Here is a 14,950-nt window from a genome sequence, read left to right as displayed (position 1 = left end):
GGGCTGAGCTGGGGCCGGGGGGGCCAGGGAGGACGTTCCGGAGCCCGGGAGAGCCGAGAGGAGCCAGCGGAGGGGTCGGGGGCTGCGGGGAGGGCGGGAGGGAGGGGGGACACCCCCAGCTGACCCCCGGGTGTCCCCCGGGTGTCCCCGAGGGGGACAGAGGTGTCACAGGGGGGTCCCAGGATCATGGTGCCCTGAGCCGCCATGGAGTTCAACAGGGAGGAATTCCGGCGCCAGCTGGGGGCCGGGCTGGGCCGCCTGCACAGGTGAGACCCCCAAACTAGGGGCACTGGGGGGGTCCTGGGGACATGGGGGGGGTCAGGGTTGAGGGGGGGGTTGGGACCAGGTTGCGCTGTGGCTGTGTCACCCCTCTGTGAGGACAGTGAGAGCCCAGGGGAAATCGGGGGCGAGTCACTTGCTGGGGGTTTTGGGAGGGTTTTGGGGGATTCCGGGTGCCCCCCACACGGGTGTGTCCCTCCCCCACCAGCCCACTCGTGTCCATGCCACGCGTGTCCCCGTCCCTGTCCTCGGCCCCTCCTCGGCGCCGCCACCACAGGGATTTAGAGGCTTTAATCTGCGGCCAGCGGCGCGCGGGGGGGACACGGGGGGGACACGGCGGGGGGAAAAGGGACCCAGGGGGGACACGGGGACACGGAGGGGAAAAAGGGACACGGGGGGACATGGGGACAGGGAGGGGAAAAAGGGACACAGAGGGGACACGGGAACAGGGAGGGAAAAAAGGGACACAGGCGGGACACGGGGACACGGACGGGAAAAAGGGACACGGGGGGACAGGGGGACATGGAGGGGGAAAAGGGACACGGGATATGGGAGGGACACAGCAAGGGAACACGGGAACATGGAGAGAGGGAGGGGGGACATGAAGGGAGGACACGGGGGGTGGGGGAGGAAGGGACATGGGGGAACATGGTGGGGGGACATGGGGGGTGGCCCCCGCAGGTTCCTGGAGCGGCGGCAGGATGACCCTGAGGTTCTGGAGCTGAGCTCGGGGGGCGCGGGCCCGAGCGCGGCACGGCCGCCGGTGCTGGACTGCACCTTCTGTGGGCTGCCCCGGCGCTACGGCATCGCCATCCTCTGCGGCATCGGCTTCTGCATCAGCTTCGGCATCCGTTGCAACCTGGGCGTGGCCGTGGTCAGCATGGTCAACCCCAGCCACGGACAGGTATGGATCAGCTGTGGGGTCAGGTATGGGGTCAGAGAGTGAGGAGCACTGAGAGGGTCAGCAGGTACAACCCTGCCCGCAGACAGGGGCCATTAATAATCTCCAGATAAGTTTATTAATTAATTAGTTAACTAACTAACGGGTCTGGACAGGTAAAGGTGCAGTAGGGCCTGGGACAGGTGCGGGGTCACCGGGGGTGGGGCACAACTCTGGGATACCTGCAGAACAAGGGACAGAGGTAGGTGTGGGGGTGCACACCTGGACAGGGCGTGTCCAGGCCATGTCCCCCACCCCTCTGACCCCTCCTGGGCCTTCCCCAGCATGCCCAGTTCAACTGGGACCCTGAGACAGTGGGGATGATCCACGGCTCCTTCTTCTGGGGCTACATCGTCACGCAGATCCCTGGCGGATTCATCGCCCAGAAGTTCGCGGCCAACAGGTGAGCGCTGGCCTGGGGGGCGTGGCCAGCCCGCAGGTGAGCCCGGGGCGTGGCGGTCACCTGCGTGTCCCCTGGCCAGGGTGTTCGGGCTGGCCATCGTGTCCACCTCGGTGCTGAACATGCTGATCCCGTCAGCCGCGCGCACCCACGTCGGCTGCGTCATCGCCGTGCGCGTCATGCAGGGGCTGGTGGAGGTCAGCGCCGGGTTTTGTGGGCATTTCGGGCAGTTTTGGGTATTTGGGGTGGTTTGGGGCTGTTTTCATGTGCGTACAAAAGAGCAGGAGCGGTTTTGGAGGATTTTGGGTGTCTCTGGGGTGTTTTGGGAAATTTTGTGTTGATTTTCGTGTCGTTTTAGGGTGTTTTTGGGCTGGTTTGGGGTGTTTTAGTGGTGTTTGTTTTGGGGTGGTTTTGGGGTGGTTTTGGAATATTTTTAAGGTGTTTTTGGGGTGTTATGCAGTGTTTGTTTTAGAGTGGTTTTGGGGTGTTTTAGCGGTGTTTGTTTTGGGGTGGTTTGGGGTGTTTTTAAGGTGTTTTTGGGGTGTTTCTGGGCGGATTTTGGTGTTCCGCTGGTGAGGTTGGGGCGTGGCCATTTCCACGCTCCCAATGGCGGGGGCGTGGCCGGGTTGGGTGTGTCCCTTGGTGTCCCTGGACCACGCCCATCAGGGTGTGGCAGGTGGGCGTGGTCAGAGTGGGCGTGGCCGGGTTGGGTGTGTCCCTTGGTGTCCCTGGACCACGCCCATCAGGGTGTGGCAGGTGGGCGTGGCCCAGGTGGGCGTTGCCCGTGTTGACCCTGCCCCTTTCGGCAGGGCGTGACCTACCCCGCCTGTCACGGCATCTGGAGCAAGTGGGCGCCGCCCCTGGAGCGGAGCCGCCTGGCCACCACAGCTTTCTGCGGTACCGGGGGCTACCGGGGGGCTCAGGGGGGCTGCGGGGGCCCCCAGGGCGTCCCCGGTGACCGCCGTGCCCCGGCAGGCTCGTACGCCGGGGCGGTGGTGGCCATGCCGCTGGCCGGGGTCCTGGTGCAGTACACAGGCTGGAGCTCCGTGTTCTACGTCTACGGTGAGAGCCCCTGGGACCCTCCAGGACCCCTTGGGACCAGCAGGACCCTTATGGGACCCCCGGGACACCCCTGGGACCCCTGAAACCCCCAGGACCCTCACAGGACCACTGGGACCCCCTCGCAACCACCGAGACACCCCCAAGCCCCACAGGGACCCCCAGGATGCCCCCAGGACCCCTCCCATTGCCCCCAGTGACCTCTCCCAGTGCCCCTCCCAGTGCCCCCAGTGCTCCCAGTGCCCCTCCCAGTAACCCCAGCCCTCCAGGCAGTTTCGGGGTGTTCTGGTACCTGTTCTGGGTGCTGGTGTCCTACGAGAGCCCCGCGCAGCACCCGACGATCTCGGCCGAGGAGCGCAAGTACATCGAGGAGAGCATCGGCGAGAGTGCGGGCAGCAACCCGCTGCTGGTCAGACTGGGAGCACTGGGAATGGCACTGGGAGGGCTGGGAATGGCACTGGGAGTGTTCGGATGAGCACTGGGAGTACTGGGACAGACACTGGGAGTACTGGGACAGACACTGGGAGTCACTGGGATGGGCATGGCAGTCACTGGGAGCACTGGAGGGTCACTGGAAGCAGTGGGGTCACTGGGGGATCTCTGGGACCACTGGAAGGCCGCTGTGGCCACCACCCTTGGGGCCACCGTGGCCTCCAGCACAGTCCGGCTGCTCCATCCCATGGGAAGTGGGGCTGGAGCGGGGCCGGGGGTGGCATGGGGGTCACCGCCGCCGGTCAGTGGGGTCAGTGGGGTCAGTGTGGTCAGTGGCCACTCCCCACCCGCAGCTGGCCACACCCTGGCGCCACTTCTTCACCTCGATGCCCGTCTACGCCATCATCGTGGCCAACTTCTGCCGCAGCTGGACCTTCTACCTGCTGCTCATCAGCCAGCCCGCCTACTTCGAGGAGGTCTTCGGCTTCGAGATCAGCAAGGTTGGGCCCAAAATCCCCACAAAACACTCCTAAAAACCCCACCAAAAAAAAAAAAATCTCAAAAACCCCACAGAAAACACTGCACAAAACACCCCAAAACCCACAGAAAGCCACACAAAAAAACCCAAAAAGCCCCAAAACTGCCCCAAACCGCCCCGAACCCCCGGCCCCGCAGGTGGGGCTGCTGTCGGCGCTGCCGCACCTGGTGATGACCATTGTGGTGCCCATCGGCGGCCAGATCGCCGACCTGCTGCGCTCGCGGGGGCTAATGTCCACCACCAACGTCCGCAAGATGATGAACTGCGGCGGTCAGCACGGGACGGGGGACACGGGGGGACAGCGGGGACACGGGACAGCGGGGACATGGACACGGGGGGACAGCGGGGACACGGGGGGGACATGGGGGGGACACGGGAAAGCGGGGACATGGTGGGGACAGCAGGGACACAGACAGAGGGGACACCGAGGGGACACTGAGGGGACAGCGGGGACATGGAGGGGACACAGGACAGCAGGGACACAGGGGGGACATGGAAGGAACATGGACATGCAGGGGACACTGGGGACATGGAGGGGACAGTGGGGACACAGAGGGAACAGGGACACAGACACAGGGCAGCAGAGACACGGAGGGGACACTGGGGACATGGGGACATGGAGGAGACACAGAGGGAACGGGGGGACATGGAGGGGACAGTGGGGACAGCGTTGGGGGGACATGGAGACACGGAGGGGACAGAGGAGACAGAAGGGACATGGGCACTGAGGGGACACAGAGGGGACAGCGGGTGACAGCCGGTGGTAGAGGGGACAGCAGGTGACGGCGTTCCCCTTGCAGGGTTCGGCATGGAGGCCACGCTGCTGCTGGTGGTGGGCTACTCGCACTCGCGGGCCGTGGCCATCTCCTTCCTGGTGCTGGCCGTGGGCTTCAGCGGCTTCGCCATCTCCGGTGGGGACAGCGGGGCTGGGGGTTTTGTGTGAGATTTTGGGGTGTTTTGTGGGGTTTTTTTGGAGTGTTTTGTGTGGGGTATTGGGGTTGTTTTTATGTGGGTTTTCTGTGGGTTTTTGGGGTTTTTTGGGGGGGTTTTTTTGGGGTGTTTTGTGGGTTTTTTGGGGTGTTCTGTGGTTTTTTCCTGGGGGTTTCTCGGGGCGGGGGAAACACCGGTGACACACAGGTGATACCCCTGTGTCCCCTCCCCATGTCAGGGTTCAACGTGAACCACCTGGACATCGCGCCGCGCTACGCCAGCGTGCTGATGGGGCTGTCCAACGGCGTGGGGACCCTGTCGGGCATGGTGTGTCCCCTCATCGTGGGGGCACTGACGCGCCACAAGGTGCGGGGACAGCAGGGGACAACGCGAGGGCAGGAGGGACAGAGGGACATAGAGGGAGAGAGGGACACGGGGGGACAGAGGGACATGGGGGACAGAGGGACATGGGGGACAGAGGGACACGGAGGGATGGAGGGACATGGGGGGACAGAGGGACACCGGGGGATGGAGGGACGTGGGGGGACAATGGGACAGGGGGGAGACAGATGGACATGGAGGACAGAGGGACATGGTCCGAGGCACACAGGGGACAATGGCACCTGGGGGGACACCACGGGACCGGAGGGAACCTCGGAATTTTGGGGGTCGCTCCGGCCGCCTGTCACTCACTGTGTGCTCGGCCCCGCCCACTCGCCTTGGCCCCGCCCTTCCCTTGGCCGCGCCTCTTTCCCGCGCTCCGCACTGGCCACGCCCCCTCCCCATTCGTGTCCCCGCCCTGCTGTGACGCGTCGGGCGCTGATTGGCGCAGACGCGCGAGGAGTGGCAGTGGGTGTTCCTGATCGCCGCGCTCGTGCACTACGGGGGCGTGGCCTTCTACGGCGCCTTCGCCTCGGGGGAGCCGCAGCCGTGGGCGGAGCCGCCGCGCGAGGAGGCGGAGCCGCTGGCGCCGGCCGGCGAGGACGACGAGGAGGAGGAGGAGGAGGAAGGAGGAGTGGGACCCCCGGGACCCCCGGGAGGGCCCCCCGCCAGCTACGGCGCCACCGGCACCACCCCGGCTCCCGGGACCCCGCACGAGTGACGCGGGGCGCCCGCAGGGATGCGCTCCGAAGAGGCGACCCCACCCCCCTTCCATCCCCGAGAGCCCCGGGATCCAACGGGGACCCCCGGTCCGAGCCCCCCGAGAGCCCTGAGACCCCCGGGAGCCACCGGGGACCCCCAGTCCGAGTCCCTGAGAGCCCCGAGACCCCCAGGAGCGACCGGGGACCCCCGGTGCGAGAGCCCCGAGAGCCGGGGCCCCTCCGCTGTACATATATAAATACAAGGAGCGACCGCTGGAGAGCCTGGAGTGCTGTACTGGGGACACTGGGAGGGATTCGGATGGTTACTGGGGGCACTGGGAGGGACTGCAGGTACTGGGCGGGGAACTGGGGCAGCACTGGGAGGCCGGGGAGCGGGTCCTGCGCGTACTGGGAGCACCGGGAGGGACTGGGGGCACCGGGGGCGTTCCCGCCCCACTTCCGCCCTCAGTGGCGCATCCCGACGCGGCTTCGCGCCCTCTTTCGTCGTGGCGTCACTTCCGCCCGCCGCTGTTCCCGACGGAAGCGGCGACCCCGCGTGGGGGGCGGGGCCTCTTTGCGAGCGGGCGGCGGCCATGGCGGAGCCGCGGGTGCGGCGCGGCGGCACGGGGGCGGCACGGGGCGGGAGGGGCGCCCGGCCGGGCTCCGCGGGGCTCTGGGATGGGGCCGGGCGCTGCGGGGGGCTGCGGGGAGCGGCGGGCGGGCGGCGGGGGGAGCGCGGGGCGCGGCCACGTGGCGGCCCCGCGGTGCGGCCCGGCCCCGGTGGCGGCGGGGCCTCACCCGGTGCCGCCCGCGCCGCAGGTTCTGGTGATCGACGGGCGCGGGCACCTCCTGGGCCGGCTGGCGGCGATCGTGGCCAAGCAGGTGCTGCTGGGTGAGTGCGGGAGCCTTTCCCGGGGCACACCGGGGGAATCCCGGGACAATCCCGGGGCACCGGGCCCCCCGCGCCGTGATGAGCGCTGTCGGCTGTCGAGTTTAACGACAATGAGAGCTGCCTCCATGCACTACCAGCTGAGCGCGGGGGCACCGGGGGATACTGGGGGTACCGGGCACAGCCGGGGGCACCGGGCTGGGCTGACCGGGCCCGCCGCGCTCTCCGCAGGCCGCCGCGTGGTCGTGGTTCGCTGCGAGGGCATCAACATCTCTGGGAACTTCTACCGCAACAAGCGTGAGTGGCCCGGGGGTCCCGGGTTCGGGAGAAATCCCGGGTTCGGGAGAAATCCCGGGAATGGAAGGCGATCCCGGATTTTGAGGGCAGTGCCAGGTTTTGGGGACAGTCCCGGGTTTTGGGGACAATCCCGGGTTTTGGGGACAATCCCGGGTTTTAGGGTCGGTCCCGCCGTTCCTGAGTCACGCAGAAGTTTCCTGAAGGTTCTCGGTGCACCCCCAGCCCCCATTTTGGGGGATTTTCGCATTCCCCAAATCCCATTTAGGGAATTCACTCTGTTTGCCCACCCCAGTGAAGTTTTTGGGGGGATTTCCCCCTTTTTCCCCATCCTGGCACTCCCCAGTTCCCAAAGTGCCATTTCGGAGGGATTTTGTCCCGTTTTCTGCCGTTCCTGAGGGATTTTGCCCCGTTTTCCCCGCAGTTAAGTTCCTGGCATTCCTGAGGAAGAGGATGAACACCAACCCCTCGCGGGGCCCTTTCCACTTCCGAGCTCCCAGCCGGATCTTCTGGCGCACGGTCCGAGGTGAAAACTCCGCTTTTTTTCTGATTTTATTTCCTTTTTCCCTGATTCTCCCTTTTTTCACCCGTTTTTTTCCTTTTTCTCTGACTCTCTTTTTTTTTTTTTTTCGTTTTTTCCTCTTTTTTTTCTTTTTCTCTGATTATCCCAAAATCAGCCCTGGGAATTGCCCTAATCCCAGTGCTTTCGCCCCAAATCCAAGGATGCTAAATCTGTGTTTTCACCCCAAATTCAGGGATGCTGCCCCACAAAACCAAGCGGGGCCAGGCGGCCCTGGAGCGGCTCAAGGTGTTCGATGGTATCCCCCCGCCCTACGACAAGGTGGGAAAACCCCAAACCCCCAAATCTTACCCAAAATTCTCCCTCCAAAACCCCCCGAATTGCCACTCCAGAAATCCCCAAGTCATTCCCAAATTCCCTCTCTGGAGCCCTCCAAATTTCCACTGCCAAAACCCTGAAATCTTCCCCAAAATTCCCTCTCTAAAATCCCCCAAATGTCCTTCAAATTCCCCCTCCAGAACTCCCCAAATTTCCCCCCCAAATCTCCCTAAAATCCCCCCAAAATGAGCCGTGGTGTCAGTGATGTCATTTTTACCTACATTGTTCGATTTCTGCTGAGAAAAAAACAAATCTGAGACACCTGGAGCCCCGCCCACCCCTGGGACCTGCCCAATAAAACCCCAAAAACCTTAAAAAAACCCCCAAAAATCCCGAAATTCCTGGGTTTTCCAGAGGAAGCGGATGGTGGTGCCGGCTGCCCTCAAAATCATCCGCCTCAAACCCACGCGCAAGGTGGGTGCGGGAGGGGGTTTGGGGGGTTTTTAGGAGTTTTTGGGATTTTGGGAGTTTTATGGGATTGTTGTGTGGATTTTACAGCGTTTTAGGCAGTTTTATGAGGGTTTTTTAATGGATTTTTTTAGGAGTCTATGGGATTTTAGGGAGCTTTATATGGTTTTTTAGGGGTTGTATGGGATTTTAATGGGGGTAGTGGGATTTTTGGGGGGTTTCATGACGGTTTTTAAGGAGTTTAAGGGATTTTAGGGGGTTTTCTGGGACTTTTTTAGGGGGTTTATGGGATTTTAAGGGTTTTATGGGATTTGGGTGGAGAATTAGGGAGATTTGGGTGAGTTTTGTGGTATTTTGGGCAGTTCTGGGTGGTTTTATGGGATTGGGGCTTGTTTTATGGGATTTGGGCTGGTTTTATGGGGTTTTGGTGGGGTTTTATGGGATTTGGGCTGGTTTTATGGGGTTTTGGTGGGGTTTTATAGGATTGGGGGTGGTTTTATGGGATTTGGGGGGGTTTGGGGTTCTGAGCCCCCCGTGCCTCCCAGTTTGCCGTTCTGGGCCGGCTGGCACACGAGGTGGGCTGGAAGTACCGGGACGTGACCGAGGCCCTGGAGGAGAAGCGGAAGGAGAAGGCCAAGCTCCGCTACAACAAGAAGAGGAAGATGATGGTGAGGAAAACGGGGAAAACGCCCCAAAATCCCTCGGGAGGACACCCAAATCGGGGGGAGGGTCCAGAGCCAGGCAGGGAGAACCCCCCAGGATTTGGGATTGGGATTTCAAAATGCTGGCAGGGGTGGGAAAGTCCTAAAAAACAGCGGAAAAGCCCTAAAACCAGGTAAAAATCCTAAAGCCAGGTAAAAGAGTCCTAAAAGGAGGTAAAAGCCTCAAACCAGGGGCAAGACCTGAATTCCATTGGAATTCAGGGTGGGGGGAATTAGGGTCAAATCGATTGTTCTTTTTTTTCCCTTGTTTTCTCCTTTTCCCTTTATTACCTCATTTTTCTCTTGTTTTTTGTTTCCTTTTTCTCTGATTTTTACGTGTTTTTTCCTGGCTTTTTTCCCTTTTCCCTGATTTTCCCTTTTTTTTTCCCCCACTCTTTTTCCTGTTTTTTCCCTTTTCCCCGATTCTCCCGTTTTTTTCTGTTTTTTTTTTCTTTTCCCCTGATTCTCACATTTTTTGCTTGTCTTTTTCCACGTTTTTTACCCAATTCTCATGGTTTTTTCCATCTTTTTCCCCTTTTTCCTGATTCTCCCGTTTTTGGCCCCAGAGCCTGCGGCGCCGGGCCGAGCGCAGCGCGGAGAAGAAAGCGGCGCCGTTCACGGCAGTGCTGCGGCAGCACGGGATCCTGCTGTAACCAACCCAAAAGGGGCTGTAATAAACCCAAACTGGGATACACTGGCAGTGGCCGGCCACTGTTTTGGGGTGGTTTCAGAGATTTTGGCGATTTTATTAAACCATGGGCACGCAGCGCCGGAGCTGCTGCGGTCACTCCGGGGTCACTCAGGAGGGTTAGGGGTCACTTGGGAGGGTGGCTGGTCACTCCGGGCAGTCAGTGGTCACTCGGGAGAGTCAGTGGCCGCTCCGGGTGGTCAGTGGTCACTCCAGAGGGTGGCTGGTCACTCAGGAGGGTCAGTGGCCGCTCCGGGTGGTCAGTGGTCACTCCGGACAGCCGCACCCCCACCTGGGCCCGCGCCTCGTCCAGCAGCTGCGCAATGACCTCGCTCTCGGCCAGCGGCATCTCGGGGCTCTCAGTCAGTCCTGGGTCACCCCAAACCCGGCATTCACCCCAAAATTGGGGGTTTCACCCCAAAACCCCGGGGCTTTCCCCCAAAACCTGTTGTTCCCCCCCAGACCCGTTGTTTTGCCCAAAACAGTGTGGTTTTGCCCCAAAACCTGTTGTTCCCCCCCAGACCATTTTATTTTGCCCAAAATCTCGTTATTTCCCCCCAAACCTGTTATTTTGTCCAAAACCCCAGTGTTTTCCCTCCGAAACCCATTGCTTTCCCCCCCCCAGACCCATTACTTCACCCCAAACCCCGTGGTTTCCCCCCAAACCCCATGGTTTCCCCCCAGACCCATTTTTTCACCCAAATCCCCGCGTTTCGCCCCAAAAGCTCACCCCGGAGCAGGCAGTCCCGCACGTGCTGTGCCTCGTAGCGCAGCCCGGCGCCGTGCGGGAAGTTGGGGGGCTCGGCCAGGGCGGGCAGCGGGAAGCGCTCGCGGTGACCCCCCCAGAGCAGCTCGGTGGGGCAGTTCATGTGGCTGGGCAGCTGCGGGGGCACGGGGTCAGGGCACCCCAAAACACCGCAGGAAAACCCGCAAAAAAAATCAAAAAAACCCCCCATAAACCCCAAAAAACCTGAAAACCCCAAACTCCTCCATAAACCCCGAAAAACCCCCATAAACCCCAAAAAACCTGAAACCCTCCCCAAAAAAATTTGAGGTTGCTCCCCGGTTTTTGGGACACCACCCACCCCCCCCCCCCATTTTTGGGCACATCCCTGGGTTTTGGGGTCCCTCCCGGATTTTGGGCCCCCCTCCCCCGGATTTTGGGGTCACCTCGGCCCAGCCCCGCGGGCCCCCCAGCGCCGCCCCCCCCGGCAGCTCCGCGGCCATGGAGAAGACGAGCACAGCCAGGGCCCCCCCGGGGAACTCCAGCGTCACCGCCACCGACTCATCCACGCCTGGGAACGGGATAAAACCGGGGAAAATAACGGGGGGAAAACGGGGGAAAAAACGGGAGAAGAATGGGGAAAATAATGGAGGAAAACATGGAAAAAAATGGGGGGGGGGGGAACGGAGAAAATAAGGAGGGAAGTAACGGGTAAATGGGAAAAAATAGGGAAAATAAAGGGGGGAAAATAATGGGGTAAGATCTGCAGAAAACTGGAAAAAAGTCCCTTCCCAGTGCCCCCCAATCCCTCCCAGCCCCACAGTCCGTACCGGTGGGGTGCAGCCGGGTCGGGGGCTGGCCGCCCCCCAGTGCCCCCAATCCCCTCCCAGTTCCCCCCAGTCCTCTCGCACTGCCCCCAGTCCCCTCCCAGTGCCCCCTGATCCCCCCCAATCCCCTCCCAGTGCCCCCCAGTCAGTGCCCCCAGCCCCCGGTCCGTACCGGTGGGGTGCAGCCGCCCCTGGGCCCGCAGCCGGGGGGGGCCCTGGCCGCCCCCCAGCAGGGCCAGCGCCGCCTGCAGCCCGTAGCCCCCCAGGTCCAGCAGGGCCCCCCCGCCCAGCGCCGGCTCGCGCAGCCGCGGGACCCCCCCCAGGGCGAACCCCAGCGACCCCCGCAGCACCAGGGGGGTCCCCAGGGCCCCCCCGGCCGCCAGCGAGCGCAGGCGGCGCCAGGCGGGGAAAAAGCGGGTCCAGAACCCCTGCGGGGAGAACGGGGAAACTGGGGGCACTGGGAGAGACTGGGGGGACTGGGAATGGGGGACTGGGGGCACTGGGAGACACTGGGAGTACTGGGAATGGGGGACTGGGAGAGACTGGGCGGCGCCAGGCAGGGAAAAAGCGGGTCCAGAACCCCTGCGGGGAGAACGGGGTACTGGGGGCACTGGGAGAGACTGGGGGGACTGGGAATGGGGTTACTGGGAGAGACTGGGAATGGGGGACTGCAGCTACTGGGAGCACTGGGGGCTCTGGGAACACTGGGAGAGGGGCACTGGGAGCACTGGGAAAAGCAAACTGGGAGCCCCGGGAACACAAACTGGGAGCACCGGGAACAGCAAACTGGGAGCACCGGGAACACAAACTGGGAGCACTGGGAATGGCAGACTGGTGTCATGGGGAGCACTGGGAGCAGCGGGAGCACAAACTGGGAGCACTGGGAAGGGGCACCTCCATCAGGAAGACGCCGCGCTCCCGCGCCGTCCCCACGAGCTGCGCGACCTCGCGGGCCCCGAGCGCCATCGGCTTCTCCATCAGCACGGCCCGGCCGCGGCGCAGGAACAGCAGCCCCGCGGGCAGGTGCGCGGGGTTCACCGTGCCCACGTACACCACGTCTGGGGAGCAGAAAACGGCCTCAGGGGAGCCCGCACACGGCCCGAACCCAAAACCCAAACAGCAAAAACCTCCCCCCAAAAACGGCCTCAGGGGGGCCCGGAAACAGCCCGAACCCAAAACCCAAACAGCAAAAACCTCCCCCCAAAAACGGCCTCAGGGGAGCCCAGAAACAGCCTGAGAGACTCTAAAAACAGCCTGAGAGACCCCAAAAACAACCCCAACCCAAAAAAACCCAAAGTGCCAAAACCCCCCAAAAACCCCATACAGCCCCGACCCCCCCAAAACAAACAAACAAACAAACAAACAAAACAAAACAAAACAAAACAAAACAAACAAACAACAAAAAAAACAAAACTCCATAAAACCCCCGACCCCCATACGCCTCCCACACATGCACCATATCAGAGGGGGACATCCCAAAAAATACCCCAACGCCTAAAAAAACCCAAACACACCCTGGCCCCAAAAAACTCATCACTGAAAATACCCAGAACCCCCCCCAAAAACCCCAAAATCCTCTCAGGACCCCAGATTTTTGTGGGGTCTCACCGATGTCGGGGTCCTCGGCCAGCTCCTCGTAGGATCCGTAGGCTCGGGGCACCCCGAAGCGCCGGGCGAAGGCCTGGGCGCGCCCCAAATCCCGGGCGGCCACGGCCGCCACCTGCGGGGGCACGGCCGGGGGTCGCGGGGACCCCAAAACCCCGGGGCACCCCAAAAATCCCCCCCGCGTTTAGGGGGGAGGGAGTGAGCCCCGGTGTTTGGGATTGCACAACGGCGGGGGAGGGACGCGCCCTGGGGTTTTGGGGACGCGCCCGGGATTCGGGGACACGCCCGGGATTTGGGGCTCACGGCGGGTTTGGGGTTCCCGGGGATTTGGGGGGATTTTGGGGGCTTTGGGGGTCACCGTGTGCTCGGAGCGGGGCAGGGTGCCGAGGGCCAGCACGAAGTCGTGGCTGATGGCCCCGGCCGCGCAGATGCCCCAGCGCGTGGGGGGCGGCCCGGGCCGGGCTCCGGGGGGCTCCGGTTCGGGGCACGGCTCCGCTTCCCGCTCCTGGTCCCGCTCCGTGTCCCGCTCCGTGTCCCGATCCATCTCCCGATCCCGGTCCCAGTCACGATCCCGATCCCCGTCCCGGTCCCGATCCTAGTCCAGGTCTGATCTCGATCCCGATCCCGGTCACAGCCCTGTCCCGGTGCTGGTACCGATCCCGGTCCCGGTCCCAGCCTTGTCCCAGTACCGATCCCAGCCCGATCCCGATCCCGGTACCGAACCGGTCCCGGTCCCGATCCCAGCCCTGACCCGGTGCCGGTACCGATCCCAGCCCGATCCCGATCCGGACCCGGTCCAGCCCTGTCCCGGTACCGATCCCAGCCCGATCCCGATCCTGGTACCGATCCTGATCCCGGTCCCAGCCCTGTCCCGGTACCGATCCCAGCCCGATCCCGATCCCGGTCCCGATCCGGACCCGGTCCCAGCCCTGTCCCGGTACCGATCCCAGCCCGATCCCGATCCCGGTACCGATCCTGGTCCCGGTCCCAGCCCTGTCCCGGTACCGATCCCAGCCCGATCCCGATTCCGGTACCGATCGTGGTCCCGGTCCCAGCCCTGTCCCGGTACCGGTCCCAGCCCGATCCCGATCCCGTTCCCGATCCGGACCCGGTCCCAGCCCTGTCCCGGTACCGATCCCAGCCCGATCCCGATCCCGGTACCGATCGTGGTCCCGGTCCCAGCCCTGTCCCGGTACTGATCCCAGCCCGATCCCGATCCCGGTACCGATCCGGACCCGGTCCCAGCCCTGTCCCGGTACCGGTCCCAGCCCGATCCCGATCCCGTTCCCGATCCGGACCCGGTCCCAGCCCTGTCCCGGTACCGATCCCAGCCCGATCCCGATCCTGGTACCGATCCTGGTCCCGGTCCCAGCCCTGTCCCGGTACCGATCCCAGCCCGATCCCGATCCCGGTCCCGATCCGGACCCGGTCCCAGCCCTGTCCCGGTACCGATCCCAGCCCGATCCCGATCCCGGTACCGATCGTGGTCCCGGTCCCAGCCCTGTCCCGGTACTGATCCCAGCCCGATCCCGATCCCGGTACCGATCCGGACCCGGTCCCAGCCCTGTCCCGGTACCGGTCCCAGCCCGATCCCGATCCCGTTCCCGATCCGGACCCGGTCCCAGCCCTGTCCCGGTACCGATCCCAGCCCGATCCCGATCCCGGTACCGATCCGGTCCCGGTCCGTCCCGCACCTGCCGGGGCGGGACCGGGGCCGCGCCCGCCTCTCCCCCACCCGTGGGAAGCTCCCGCGCCCCTCCCCCGCCCACGCGCGGATGAGGGAGGGGCGGGGGGACACCCCGGGGGGGGAGGGGCGGCGGGGGCTGCCCCGGGGGGATTCGGGGCTCCCTGGATTTTGGGGATTTTGGAGGATTTTCAGGATTTCAGAGATTTCAGGGGCTTTGGGAATTTTCAGGGATTTCAGGGTTTTCGGTGATTTTAGGGATTTTGGGAATTTCGGGGCTCCTGGAGTCCATGGGTTTGGGGGGATTTGGGGGAATTTCGGGAATTTTTGGGAATTCGGGAGTCCCTGGATTTGAGGGATTTGGGGAACTTTGGGAATTTCGGGAATTTCGGGGCTCCTGGGTTCCCCTCCGGGGCGTGGCTCCGCCCCCGCACGTGCCGGGGCCACGCCCCCTCCGCGCGGCCCCGCGCTCCCATTGGCCGCCGGCCGCGGAGAGGCGTGGCCAATATGCAAATGAGCGGCGAGAACCCGACTGTGTTTATTGGCTTTGGGGGCGTGGCTTATGGGGGCGG

General features: G+C 63.4%; 3 protein-coding genes and 2 non-coding genes across 6 annotated transcripts; 4 read left to right on the top strand and 1 right to left on the bottom strand.

The window, feature by feature from the left end:
- The first annotated feature begins 67 nt into the window (after positions 1-67).
- Positions 68-5,938, top strand: SLC17A7 (solute carrier family 17 member 7). 2 transcript variants are annotated; one of them, XM_077789890.2, is made up of 12 exons: positions 68-266; positions 961-1,183; positions 1,504-1,622; positions 1,702-1,816; positions 2,429-2,516; positions 2,595-2,681; positions 2,948-3,087; positions 3,464-3,610; positions 3,786-3,918; positions 4,449-4,559; positions 4,817-4,944; positions 5,411-5,938. In XM_077789890.2, the coding sequence occupies exons 1-12, from the start codon at positions 205-207 to the stop codon at positions 5,678-5,680; spliced, it is 1,623 nt and encodes a 540-aa protein (XP_077646016.1). In that variant the 5' UTR covers positions 68-204; the 3' UTR covers positions 5,681-5,938. The 2 variants fall into 2 exon arrangements, with proteins under 2 accessions (XP_077646016.1, XP_085422045.1); XM_085565919.1 differs by lacking the exon at positions 68-266 and having other exon boundaries at positions 290-1,183.
- A 298-nt stretch (positions 5,939-6,236) lies between these two features.
- RPL13A (ribosomal protein L13a) lies at positions 6,237-9,550 on the top strand. The gene is made up of 8 exons (XM_077789882.2): positions 6,237-6,268; positions 6,480-6,552; positions 6,781-6,846; positions 7,268-7,369; positions 7,599-7,684; positions 8,096-8,155; positions 8,695-8,817; positions 9,417-9,550. Exons 1-8 carry the CDS (start codon positions 6,254-6,256, stop codon positions 9,501-9,503), a joined length of 612 nt encoding a protein of 203 aa, XP_077646008.1. The 5' UTR covers positions 6,237-6,253; the 3' UTR covers positions 9,504-9,550.
- On the top strand, positions 6,621-6,699 carry LOC116184779 (small nucleolar RNA Z195/SNORD33/SNORD32 family). The gene has a single exon (XR_004149476.1). It is a non-coding gene; the product is annotated as a small nucleolar RNA Z195/SNORD33/SNORD32 family (small nucleolar RNA).
- On the top strand, positions 7,935-8,005 carry LOC144248160 (small nucleolar RNA SNORD34). The gene has a single exon (XR_013341546.1). It is a non-coding gene; the product is annotated as a small nucleolar RNA SNORD34 (small nucleolar RNA).
- A 14-nt stretch (positions 9,551-9,564) lies between the features above and the next one.
- DHDH (dihydrodiol dehydrogenase) lies at positions 9,565-14,946 on the bottom strand. Its single transcript, XM_077789851.2, has 8 exons — positions 14,334-14,946; positions 13,053-13,289; positions 12,698-12,809; positions 11,984-12,147; positions 11,262-11,517; positions 10,709-10,833; positions 10,269-10,419; positions 9,565-9,907 (listed from the first exon to the last, which is right to left on the bottom strand). Exons 2-8 carry the CDS (start codon positions 13,236-13,238, stop codon positions 9,699-9,701), a joined length of 1,203 nt encoding a protein of 400 aa, XP_077645977.2. The 5' UTR covers positions 13,239-13,289; positions 14,334-14,946; the 3' UTR covers positions 9,565-9,698.
- Positions 14,947-14,950: the final 4 nt, after the last annotated feature.

This window comes from Lonchura striata, chromosome 37 (assembly GCF_050655825.1).
Source record: "Lonchura striata isolate lonStrDom1 chromosome 37, ASM5065582v1, whole genome shotgun sequence".
NCBI classification, from domain to species: Eukaryota; Metazoa; Chordata; class Aves; order Passeriformes; family Estrildidae; genus Lonchura; species Lonchura striata.
The sequence above is the reverse complement of the archived record's forward strand: the minus strand, read 5'-3'. Positions and strand labels throughout refer to the sequence as shown.

What these genes read in the sequence shown, in the direction of transcription:
- SLC17A7 (XM_085565919.1), top strand. Translation starts at nt 860, where the DNA reads ATGGAGAGAGGGAGGGGGGACATGAAGGGAGGACACGGGGGGTGGGGG. An exon ending in TCAACCCCAGCCACGGACAG is followed by an intron (nt 1,184 to 1,503) that starts GTATGGATCAGC and finishes GGCCTTCCCCAG; the next exon opens with CATGCCCAGTTCAACTGGGA. An exon ending in GGGCACTGACGCGCCACAAG is followed by an intron (nt 4,945 to 5,410) that starts GTGCGGGGACAG and finishes TGATTGGCGCAG; the next exon opens with ACGCGCGAGGAGTGGCAGTG.
- RPL13A (XM_077789882.2), top strand. An exon ending in GGCCAAGCAGGTGCTGCTGG is followed by an intron (nt 6,553 to 6,780) that starts GTGAGTGCGGGA and finishes CGCTCTCCGCAG; the next exon opens with GCCGCCGCGTGGTCGTGGTT. An exon ending in GAACTTCTACCGCAACAAGC is followed by an intron (nt 6,847 to 7,267) that starts GTGAGTGGCCCG and finishes TTTTCCCCGCAG; the next exon opens with TTAAGTTCCTGGCATTCCTG.
- DHDH (XM_077789851.2), bottom strand. Translation starts at nt 13,238, where the DNA reads ATGGATCGGGACACGGAGCGGGACACGGAGCGGGACCAGGAGCGGGAA. An exon ending in TGCCCCGCTCCGAGCACACG is followed by an intron (nt 12,810 to 13,052) that starts GTGACCCCCAAA and finishes GTGCCCCCGCAG; the next exon opens with GTGGCGGCCGTGGCCGCCCG. An exon ending in GCGGCGTCTTCCTGATGGAG is followed by an intron (nt 11,518 to 11,983) that starts GTGCCCCTTCCC and finishes TTCTCCCCGCAG; the next exon opens with GGGTTCTGGACCCGCTTTTT.